The 11224-nt window shown below is 71.0% G+C and overlaps 4 protein-coding genes across 4 annotated transcripts in view; 3 read left to right on the top strand and 1 right to left on the bottom strand.

Moving 5' to 3' along the window:
• AURANDRAFT_68385 (hypothetical protein) overlaps window positions 1-4496 on the bottom strand; it is a gene marked incomplete at both ends in the record, with an annotated part of 6191 nt that extends 1695 nt beyond the window's left edge. The window contains 2 exons of the mRNA XM_009044056.1: window positions 17-567; window positions 749-4496. Of these exons, the coding sequence (XP_009042304.1) occupies window positions 17-567; window positions 749-4496 (4299 nt within the window). The remainder of the gene's footprint in view (window positions 1-16; window positions 568-748) is intronic.
• Window positions 4497-7830: 3334 nt separating this feature from the next.
• On the top strand, window positions 7831-9131 carry AURANDRAFT_34640 (hypothetical protein; the record flags this gene model as incomplete). The annotated part of the gene is made up of 8 exons (XM_009044057.1): window positions 7831-7899; window positions 7950-8090; window positions 8151-8279; window positions 8330-8455; window positions 8514-8648; window positions 8698-8817; window positions 8869-8994; window positions 9048-9131. The coding sequence occupies 8 exons, from the start codon at window positions 7831-7833 to the stop codon at window positions 9129-9131; spliced, it is 930 nt and encodes a 309-aa protein (XP_009042305.1).
• Window positions 9132-10340: 1209 nt separating this feature from the next.
• AURANDRAFT_9217 (hypothetical protein) lies at window positions 10341-10514 on the top strand (the record flags this gene model as incomplete). The annotated part of the gene is made up of 1 exon (XM_009044058.1): window positions 10341-10514. A coding segment is annotated over one exon (174 nt), but the record flags the coding sequence as incomplete, so codon positions are not given.
• Window positions 10515-10637: 123 nt separating this feature from the next.
• On the top strand, window positions 10638-11024 carry AURANDRAFT_15151 (hypothetical protein; the record flags this gene model as incomplete). Its single annotated transcript, XM_009044059.1, has 1 exon — window positions 10638-11024. A coding segment is annotated over one exon (387 nt), but the record flags the coding sequence as incomplete, so codon positions are not given.
• Window positions 11025-11224: the final 200 nt, after the last annotated feature.

Below are 11224 nucleotides of genomic sequence, written 5' to 3'. Positions count from 1 at the left end.
ACGCGGTCGAGAGCACCTGCTCGTCGAAGATGCGGTCCAGGCCGCCGCCCTGGCTCCGCCGGAAGTTGGCCACGGCGACGTTTTGGAGGGCCTCGCGGCCGACCAGGCGGCCGTCGCCGTCGACGTAGTCCCGCAGCGCGACGTCGACCGCGCGCCGGTAGAGGTCGCCGACGGACGTCGGCATCTCGCGCGTCGCCGCGCCCTCGAGCACGAGGATGAGGAGCGACAGGCGCACGGGCGTCTCGCAGATGCTCGCGTAGACGGACATGGTCTTGTCCAGGAAGTCCTCGAGGTTCGACCCGAGGCCCACGCCGCTCAGCTCGCGGCGGAAGTACTCGTAGTGCTCGTGCGCGCGGCTCTCCTTGTCCCAGCTCGCGATGGCCGAGAGGTGGAGCTGGATCTCGGCGATCTGGCTGAGCTCGACGCCGTCCGAACTCTCGCGGACGCGGACGTTGCAGAGGAGCTGGCGGTTGTGCGTCGGACCGGGGGACGCGAACTTGTTCTTGGTCCGCACGAGCTCGAGGCCGCCGACGCCCCGCGCGAGCAGCCCGTGGGCTTCGACGAGGCCTATATAGGCCGGGTAAACTGCAAGGCCCTGTCGGTGTTCTCTCTCAGTGAGCTCGCAAGCTGTATCTCTGCAAAATACCAAGTAGAGGGGCTCGCGCGCTCGAAAAACTCGCGAGCAACGAGCGCGCGCGCACATCTCTTTCGGGGGGCGCTCCCAGGCGCACTGGACACGGGGCTCGACTCGGGGCGTCGTCGAAGAGGAGCGTGGCTCGCAGGACGTCGACGACGTTGGCCGTCGCGAGTCCGCCGTCGTCGTAGTAGCCCTCGTAGCCCTCGCGCTCGTCGTGCGCCTTGGCATAGATGCGGACGGGCTTCTTGAGCGGCCCCAAACGCACGCGGTCCGTCTCGCGGCCGCTGGGCTTGGGCAGGTTCAGGGCCTCCGCGAGCTCCTCGAGGGCCCGCCGGAACGGCGCGCGGAGCCGCTCCGCGACGGCGAGGAGCTCGTCGCACTCGGCGATGATCTCGCGCCAGAGGCCGCCGCCGTCGGCGCCCCCGGCTTCGGCGGCGAGCTCCTCGACGGTCTCGTCGGCCCACTCCTGGCGGTGGTCGTAGGCCGCGCCCGGCGGCGGCCGCGCGCAGGCGAGGAGCGCGAGGCGGTCGTCGAGGCCTCGGAGCGTCGCCGACGCCGCCGGCGCGTCGCGGCGCGCGACCAGGGCGCCGCCGAGGCCCCGCTGGCGCGCCTCGGGATCTCGACGGCCTTCGCGCAGGAAGAAGGCGTCGCGGCTCGCCAGCTTTTCCAACGCCTCCTGCTGGTCCTCGGGCACGTGGCCCCAGAGCGCGTCGTGGCGCAGGCGGACCTCCGCAAAGGCCGCGAGGCGCTGGAAATACTCGTTGTCCTCGACCTGCTGGCGGATCGCGAGCGCCTGGGCCTCCGCGTCGAGCTTGCGCAGGCTGAGGAGGACGAAGGACGGCGCGTAGCGCTTGGCGTCGATGGCCTCGGGCCGGCTCGTGACGAGGAGCCGGTGGCCCAGGGGCACGATCTCGCGGAAGATGAAGTTCTCGATGAGCGCCTTGAGGTCCGCGGCCTCGTCGATGCCGTCGACGATGACGCAGAGCGTGCGCTGCTGGAAGCACTGGAGCAGGGCCGCGCACGTCGCGGGCTGGTCGCCGAACTTGATGCGGATGAAGGCCTCGACGAGGTGGACGAACGCGCTGCCCTCGGCGACCTCGTCGCGGCGGCTCCGGATGAGGTGCGCGAGCTCCTGGACGTAGATGACGAGCGGGTAGAACTGGCCCGCGGGGTCGCCCGTCTGCACGGCCTTCGCGGCGGCGCAGGCGATCTGCTTCGTCATCCAGGACTTGCCCGTGCCCGCCTCGGCCATGATGAGCACGGGCTGCGCCGCGGCCTCGCCCGCGGACCCGTCGCCCTGCTGCGGCTCCGTGAGGAGCGCGACGAGGTCCGACGACCGCCGCGCGTCGCCGTAGCGCTCCGCGGCGACGCCGCCGACGCCGTCGCGCTCCGCGAGGCCGATGTGGAGCGTCTGGCGCAGCGCGTGCAGGTGCTTGCCCGTGATCGCGTCCTCGACGAACTCGTTCTCGAGCGCGACGGCGCGCGCGTACTCGCGGAGCGCGGACACGAGGTGCGCGCGCGACATGCGAGCGACGCTGTGATTGAAGGCGTTGAGATCCACGGGCTCGTCCTCGTCCCGGTCCTCGAACCGCACGACCGCGGGGCGGCCGCCGCCCGCGGCCGACACGACCAGCGCGTCCTCACGGAGCCGCGTCGCCGGGTCGAGCACGAGGAGCCGCTGCCCCGGCACGTAGGCGTGGCTCGGCGCCGGCGTCGCGTTCCGCTGGAGCACGGGGTTCAGCAAAAAGGCCTCCGGACCGAGAGCGCCGGAGCAGAGCGACCGCGCGGCCTCGGAGCTCTCGGGGACGCCGCCGCGGAGCCCGTGGTTGTCCACGCGGAAGGCGTAGAGGCCGCTCCGGGTGTCGAGGCCCACGACGGTGCCGCTGGCGCCAATGGACCCCGCACCCCAGGCGTGTTTTCCCGGCCGCAGGCGCAACCGGTGGCCCAGCGCGCAGGCGAGCGTCTGCGGCGGCGCCCGGACGCGCGCGGTCGCGGCGACGGAGCGGACGTCCGCGTCGTCGACGGCGGGGAACGTCGACGCGAGGAGCTGCTTGAGGTGCTGCTCGAGGCCCTTGGGCGCCTGCTCCTTGCTGGCGGCCGCGACGCGGAGCTGCGCGAAGGTCGCCTCGCGCCGCGTCTCCGAGTCGACCCAGGTCCCGTCGTCGCCGCGCGCGACGCGCGTCGCGGACCGGACGCTGACGACGTCGACGGCGAACCCGGGCCACGTCGAGACCCGGGCCGGCTGCCGCTTCTTGGCGGCGTAGGCGATCGACAGGTCCTCGAGCCAGTCCGAGCTCCGCAGCACGGCCTTGGTGTTGTAGAAGCGCGCGTCCTTGTACGCCGCGCCCGCGCGGACCTCGCCGACCGCGACGCGGCGCCCGTCGACGTCGCGGACGAGGAGGTAGAAGCCCCGGTCCGCCGAGGGGGCCACGAGGCGGTGCCGCGCGTCCGAGATCTGCTTGCGAGAGATGCCCGCGAGCGTAAAGTACGCGCCCGCCGCGGCCGGAGCCAGCGGCCACCCGAGCGTCGCGCGGATCGCCACGTCGTGCGGAGACGGCGGCCGGCCGGGGTACGTGGACCGCGGGTTCGTCGCCGAGGGCCCGAACTCGAGCGCGTAGGGGAACCGCGTGCCGCCGACGGCCGCGACGGCCGCGTCCCAGGACCCGGGCGTCCCGAGCGACCGCGGCAGCGGCGTCGGCGCCGCGTCGCACTTCCAGACGCTCTTCGTGAGGTCCACGTCCCGCGAGTCGCCGGCCGTCCCGACGACGCGGACGCCGTGGACCGAGCCCTCGGCGTCGCTCGCCGGCGAGCGGACGACCTCGCAGAGCACGAACTCCGCGTCGACGCTGAGCCGCAGGCGCTGGCCGACGGCGAAGCGCACGCTCGTCGCGTCGCCGTAGGCCGACGCGCCGCCCTCGAGCGCCCAGGCCGCGCGGAGCCGCTGCTTCGGGAGCCACGCGCGCAGGATGCGGAGCGTGTCGCGGACCTTGTGGAGCTTGGCGAACGAGCCCCGCTTCTCGCGGTCCTTGCCCTTCGCCACGCCCTCGCCGCCCACGGCCTCGATCGCGGCCTCGATCGCCGCGTCGAGGGGCACGTCGTCGGGCGCGTCGAGGGGCGCGGCCGGCGCCGTCGCGACGACGCCGGCGCGGGGCCGCGCCTCGCCTTCCCGCTCCGCGTCGGGCCGCCGCGGCTCTAGTTGTTCAGGCGCGTCGGCGCGCTGCGGCGGCCGCGGCTCGGAGGTCTTCGCGGACGCCGCGGGCCGCCGCGGTTCGCCGAGCTTCGCCGCCTTGGCCGCCTGGTACTCGGCGAATTTGCTCCGCCACTGCTTCTCCTCGTTGACGGCGACGCGCGACTCGCGCGTCTCGGCGCGGGCCGCGAGGCGCTCCGTGAGCCGCGACCGTCGCTCCGCCTGCTGCCGCGCGAAGTCGTCGGACACGGTCATGCGGGCCTCCATCTCGTGCATGACGAGGAGCTTCATCTCCGCGGCGAAGCGGTCGTCGCGGTCCGCCGCCGGCCGACCGTCGGCCGTGAGCGGGTCGGCCTCGTCGTCGTCGTCGGCCGCGCCGTCGTCGCCGTCGTTTTCCAAGGCGTCGGCCTCCTCTCCGCCGCCGAACGCGGCCTCGTCCGGGTCCGCCTCGGGAACGTCCCCAGCGTCCGCGACGTCCACGTCCTCAGCTGCCGCAGGCGCCGGGGCCAGCGCGGCGATTTCTTCGGCACGGAGCGCCTCGAGCAGATCCGTGCGCGCCGCGAAGAACATCGCGCTCCACGCATCGTCCCAGCTGCGGCCTGCGTTCTCGCAGAGGCGCCGCGCCTTCGTGAGCGAGACCTTGTCCGCCTCGCCGGACAGCACGCTGCCCATGCTTGTTTTAGGCGACTACTACTGCGCAACTCGCCGGCGCTGGCCGTGGCGGCGCGGCGCGGCTGCTCGAGGCATCTCGATCCATCGTCGATGCGCAACCGAGAGCACTTCACGATGTCCTCAATAATGCGTGTTTGAATTTCAATTGTTTGCGGGATAGGGGCACACTCCTTCCGTGAGCTCCATAACGCCATGGGCGCCAGCGCGAGCGTCGACCAGGTGCAGATCATATGCAGCAACGTGGAGCGGGCCGTGCCGCGAACGCCAGCAGGCGACCGCGACGTCAAGAATTGCGATCGAACCAAGCTCCAGGAGGAGATCTCCCGTGCGGAGAGGGAGGTCAAAGCGTTCTACGATGCGGCGTGGGAAAGCTGCGTGGCGGACGATCTGCTCGCGGCGACCGCTGAGCTCCAGGATGAGTTCTCGCCCGCGGACCCGCCGCGGTGCGCGCTCCCGCAGGGAGCGACCGTCGAGGCGCTCGTCGCGCTGGCCAGCGAGCGCGCCGAGGCGATGCACGCGGCGCTCGAGCAGCCCGTCAAGGAGTCCGGCGGCGCCTACTTCCAGGGCCCGCGCAAGGGCACGCTGCGCATCAAGGAAAAGGCCGAGGCCGACTACGACGGCGACGTCGCGCGAGTCGTCGACGTCGAGCGCGCGACCGGCGTCTACGGCACGGCGAACGACTTCAACGCGGCCATCTCGAAGCTACGCGCCGCGGCGCGCGGCGAGGAGCTGAGAATCCTGCGGTGCAAAGACAATCTGCGGGGCGGGACGTCGGGCTACCGCGACGTCAAGCTCAACGTGGATGTGGACGGCTTCGTCGGCGAGCTCCAGCTCACGTTCCAGAGCATCAAGGAGATCAAGGACTCGGGCGCGCATCAGGTGTACGAAGTCCATCGGGTCCTCGCGGCGAGCGGCGACGACGACGCGCTCGCGCGGGCCCTCGACGGCCCGGACCTCGAGAGCGAGCAGATGCTGACGCTCGCGTGCGCGGACGGGAGGAGCGTCATGGACGCCTGCGGCTCCGTCGCGATTTTGGAGGCGGCGCTGGCAAAGGCCCTGCCGCCCGGGTGCTGCGTCGCCAACGTCTACCTCTGGCGGGGCCGCGCGCGCGTGCGCCTCGGCATCGACGACGTCGCGGCCATGGCCGCGCTGCGCGACGACATCCTTCTGGGGAGCGGTTTCGAGGAGAAGCTGAACGGGGCGTTGCTGCGCTGGCGGCGCGCTGCGACGGATGGCGAGTTGCCCGGGCTTGGCTACGTGAAGCTCGTGACAACATCCGGCCGCGAGTTCTACGTCCACGAGAACGAGGCCCAGTTCGAGCGGCCGACGGTCCCGCTGCCGGCGAGCAGGCGGCCGGCGACGGACGAGGAGCTCCCGGGGCTCGGCTATGAGAGGCTCGCGACAACATCCGGCCGCGAGTTCTTCGTCCACGAGAACGAGGCGCAGTTCGAGCGGCCGACGGTCCCGGTGCCGGAGAGCAGGCGGCCGGCGACGGACGAGGAGCTGCTGGGGCTCGGCTACGAGAAGGAGGACCTCGTCGACGGCCGAGAGTTCTACCGCGGCGCGAAGCAGGGGCTATGGGAGCGACCGCTCGTTGCCGGGGACGTCGTGCCGCTCCGCTGCGACAGCGGCGCCTTTCTCGAGTGCTACGCGAGCAGCATGATGCGCTTTACCAAGCTCACGCGGCACCAGCGCGAGAAGCTCGGCGACGTGCGCGCGGCCCAGTACGCGCTGCTCCTGGCGCCCGCGGGCGGCGGCAAGACGTTCGTGGCGATCCAGCGCGCGCTCGAGGTCCTCCACGCGAACCAGATGGTGCTCTTCGTCTCGAAGAACAGCGCGCTGGCGCTCTTCGTGGTCAAGTGGCTCGTCGTCGCGTCCCGGACGTCGGCGCTGCGCGTCGCCGACCGCGTCCGCGTGCTCGTCGCTCCCTTTGATCGCGGTCCGCTCGAGATCCGCGTCGAGGAGGCGGACGGGCGGCAGCGCCTGGCCATCAGCGACCGCGTCGTCGAGGCGGAGCGCTACGGCCTCGCGGTCGTGGACGAGGCGCACCACCTCGCCGGCGACGTCGGCGCGCGCGAGGCAGTTCGCGGCGTCGCCGCCGACCGCTACCTCTTCCTCGGCGACGCGTCGCAGGCGACGTCGGCCATGGACGGGGCCGGGCTGGTGCGATCGATCGCGGACGTGCCCGAGTCGGCCGAGGTCGCGACGGTCGCGCTCGAGGAGGTGGTCCGCTCGACGAAGCGCATCGTCGCGGGCGCCGCGGCCTTCCAGCTCGAGGCCGGGGGAAAGGCGGCGACGCGGGGCCATTCGGCGTCCGTGGGCCCGCCGCTCGAGGCGCGGCTCTTCGACGGCCACCGCATCCAGCACTACGCGCGGGAGGTGGACGCGGCGATCGACTCGATCCGACGCCAGCTCCACGGCATGGACCTCGACGACCGCGTCGCCGTCGTCTGCCCCGACGCCGGCTTTTGCGAGGAGCTTCGTGTGGCGCTCGCCAAGCGGCTCGGGCGGAGCTTTGAAATCGTCGACGCGGCGACGGCGAGCGCGACGCTGCCGCGCGACCGCAACGAGCGCGAAGGGTCGCCGGCGTGGCTCGTCGTCGACACCGTCGACAACATCGACGGCCTCGAGCGGCTCGTCGTCGTCTGCGCCGGGCTGGACCACGCCATCTCCGTCGACGACGCGTCGGCCCTCGAGACGCGGTCGCGGCTGTACCGGGCGCTGACGCGCGCGCAGCTGGCCGTCGCGGTGGTGAACCACCGCGTGCCCGGCGGCTGGCTCGAGTTCCTCGGGCGGCTGGAGCTGGGTGGGGCCTTCGACGAGGAGCGCGAGAAGCTCGACCGCTCGGAGACGACGGCGGACGACGTCGTCGCGTCGTGCGCGGCGGACGAGGGCGGCGAGGGCGTTCGCGAGGTGCCCGTCGCCGGCAGCGAGGGCGTTCGCGCGGTGCCCGACGCCGGCGGCGAGGGCGCGGCTTTGGAGCGAGAAGAGGACTCGAGCGCGGCGGAGCAACCGGCGGTCGGCGACGGCGGTGGGGACGTCGCGGAGACGGTCGTGCGGGAGAGCCCCGCGGCGGCGGCGCCAAAGGTGAGCCAGTCGATCTGGGACACGAGCAGCTGCGTGACCGTGGATAACAGCGCGGAGCTGCGATTCATGCCGTTTTCGATGGTCGTGGACCTCTCGAAGTTGGCCGAGCTCACGACGCTGGCCGGGCATTCGGGAGCGGTGTGGCGCGGCGTCTTCTCTGCCGTTTTTCTTGTATGATCTTCCTGGCTTTTAGGTTCGGGACGTCGCCGTCTTCCCCGACGGCCGGCGCGTCGTCTCCAGGTCGGGCATGACGCTCAAGGTGTGGGACGCGGCCACGGGCGAGTGCGTCGCGACGCTGGCCGGGCATTCGGGCTGGGTGTGGCGCGGCGTCCTTGTTCTTTCGGGTATGAACTTCCTGGCTTTTAGGTTCGGGACGTCGCCGTCTTCCCCGACGGCCGGCGCGTCGTCTCCGGGTCGGCCGACGAGACGGTCAAGGTGTGGGACGCGGCCACGGGCGAGTGCGTCGCAACGCTCCAGCATGGTAATGATCCCTGGGATCCGGATGGGGTGTGGCGCGGCGTCTTCTCTTGTTTTCTTGAGTGTGTGTGTTATCTTTCTGGCTTTTAGGTCAACTGCGTCGCCGTCTTCCCCGACGGCCGGCGCGTCGTCTCCGGGGCGGACGACTGGACGGTCATGGTTTGGGACGCGGCCACGGGCGAGTGCGTCGCGACGCTGAATACTGGGCATCGGGATGAGGTGTAGTGCGGCGTCCTCGTTCTTTCGGGTGTGATCTTCCTGGCTTTAAGGTCAACTGCGTCGCCGTCTCCCCCGACGGCCGGCGCGTCGTCTCCGGGTCGGCCGACGAGACGGTCAAGGTGTGCGACGCGGCCACGGGCGAGTGCGTCGCGACGCTGGCCGGGCATTCGAAAGGGGTGTGGCGCGGCGTCTTCTCTGTTTTTCTTGTGTGTGTGTGATCTTCCTGGCTTTTAGGTCTACGGCGTCGCCTTCTTCCCCGACGGCCGGCGCGTCGTCTCCGAGTCGGGCAAGACGGTCAAGGTGTGGGACGCGGTCACGGGCGAGTGCGTCGCGACGCTGGCCGGGCATTCGAGTACGGTGTGGCGCGGCGTCTTCTCTGCTGTTTTTCTTGTGTGTGTGTGATCTTCCTGGCTTTTAGGGCGTCGCCGTCTTCCCCGACGGCCGGCGCGTCGTCTCCGGGTCGCTCGACAACACGGTCAAGGTGTGGGACGCGGCCACGGGCGAGGGCGTCGCGACGCTGCGCGGACATTCGGATGAGGTGTAGCGCGGCGTCCTCGTTCTTTCGGGTGTGATCTCCTCTGGCTTTTAGGTCAACTGCGTCGCCGTCTTCCCCGACGGCCGGCGCGTCGTCTCCGGGTCGAAGGACAAGACGGTCAAGGTGTGGGACGCGGCCACGGGCGAGTGCGTCGCGACGCTGGCCGGGCATTCGGGGGAGGTGTGGCGCGGCGTCTTCTCTTTTTTTTTCTCCGTGTGATCTTTCGTCTTTAGGTCAACTGCCTCGCCATCTTCCCCAACGGCCGGCGCGTCGTCTCCGGGGCGGACGACAAGACGGTCAAGGTGTGGGGCTGCTGAGGTAGGCTGGAGTTATGCTGGCTAGCCGCGGCGGGATATATCGCGCTCGGGCGCTCGCCGGGCGACCCCGAGGAGCGACGGAGGGGGCGCGAGTTACACGATGTTGACCAAGTTATTGAAGGGGGTGCGCACCCGAAGACCCCGCCCGGAGGCTCAGACGGAGGCGTAGCCGGGGGGTTGGCGTTCCCACACCGGCCCCTTCCTCCGACCCAAAGATCGCGCGTGCACTCGGATCGGAGGTGTGGCGGCGGTACACTCGCGCCAAGCCTGGCACCGACCGCCACGCCGAGAGCACGCCGGGATTGGCGCAAGGCAGTAGCATCCTGAGTCGCCTCATTCAGACGACACTCAACGGACTCTCCGTGGACCGGGGGAGGTTGAGAACGAAGGCACCCGCACCCGACGGGCAGGACGTCCGGCTCGACTAGGCCGATTCAACCTCAGGACCACAAGTGGCTAGCCGAGGGCACCGCCGAAGAGGACACCCGTAGTCAGCGGGACCGAAGAGAGCAAAGACGCCGACGCCGACGGAACCGCACAGAGCGCCACGCTACGAGGAGACGCTGCAGAATGCAGAGAAACGAATGGACACGGGCACATCGAAGCCCGCACACCGAAGCCACCGAGGGCGCCGACCCCACCAGCTCCCTCCGAGACTCACGTCGAAGGCATCCGAACGAAGCGAGCGCGCGCGGCAGCCCCCCGGGCCCATGGGCGACGTCGCGCCGATGGCCAAGCCCTGCAAGTCCTCGCGCTCGGCGCCCCGCTGCCCAATCGACGCGCGCAGCGGGGTGCTCCGCCCCGGGCGCCCACCGGAGCCGACGCGGCGGGCCCCACCACCGGCCGCTGCGCGAAACCACCTCCGCGCACCCCGGAGGACCGCCCCATAAGCTTCGGCGTTATCATGTTGAGATGTTGATGTTGCTGGGCAAGGGCAGCCTCTTGCGAAAGCTCACTTTTGACTGCGGCAAAAACGCGATGGACGACCATGATTCGCGCGTCGACGCCGTCTTTCACAAGCACGACCGTGATCGCTCCGGCACGATGGACGCCGCGGAGCTCCGCGCAGCGCTCGACGAACTAAACGCACTCCCTTCGTCGAACCAGGCCGCCTTCGTCGCCTCGCTCATGGCGCGCTGCGACGACGTCGACGGCGACCGATCCACTTTAACATTGATCGAGTTCAGAACGCTCTTCGACCTCGGCCGCGTGCGCGAAGCCTTCGAGGCCGTCGACCTCGACGGCTCGGGCGTCATCGACAAGTTCGAGATGGCGCGCGCGCTGCGGCGGCTCGGCGCGACGTCGGCGACGCTCGACGACGCGGAGCGCATGCTGCGGTCCGTGGACAAGGGCGGCGACGGCACGGTGGACATGCGCGAATTCGAGGAGGCCTTCGAGTTCGTGCCGCTCGCCTCGCTCGAGTCCATCGCGGAGCGCTGGTCCGAGTTCGACTCGCTGCCGGAGCTCGGCAACGACCTCGGGTCCGCGACGAAGCCCGTGCCCGGCCTCAAGTACTGGCAGACGATTGTGGCCGGCGGCACGGCGGGCGTCGCCTCGCGGACGCTGACCGCGCCCCTGGAGCGCGTCAAGCTCGCGGCGCAGACGGGCACGAGCGCGCGCGGCGTGCTCGGCGAGTTTTCGGCCATTTTGAGGACCGAGGGCGCGCGCGGCCTCTTCGCGGGCAACCTCGCCAACTCGCTGCGCGTGTTCCCGACGGCGGCGATCACGTGCACGACCTACATCAACCTGTTGTCTCTGACGCCCGCGGACGACGAGTTCGACGCGCGCGAGCCGCTCTACCGCTCCGCGTGCGCGGGCGCCGCGGCCCTCGTCGGCAACGTGTTGACGTACCCGCTCGACGTGATCAGGGCGAGGCTGACGGTCTCTGGCGGCGCGTCGTTCGGCTCCGTCATCGCGTCCCTGCGCTCCGAGGGGGCGTTCCTCTCCACGTTCTACCGCGGGCTCGGGCCGACGCTCGCCGCCGTCGTGCCCTTCGTCGCCGCACGAACCAGCGCCATCACAGCGGGGCCGCGAGGAACCCGTCGGACGTAGGTACAAAACAGCGTCATCGACGCGGGCCGATCGCTCCACAG

This window comes from Aureococcus anophagefferens, assembly GCF_000186865.1.
Source record: "Aureococcus anophagefferens unplaced genomic scaffold AURANscaffold_116, whole genome shotgun sequence".
Taxonomy (NCBI): domain Eukaryota; class Pelagophyceae; order Pelagomonadales; family Pelagomonadaceae; genus Aureococcus; species Aureococcus anophagefferens.
The sequence above is the reverse complement of the archived record's forward strand: the minus strand, read 5'-3'. Positions and strand labels throughout refer to the sequence as shown.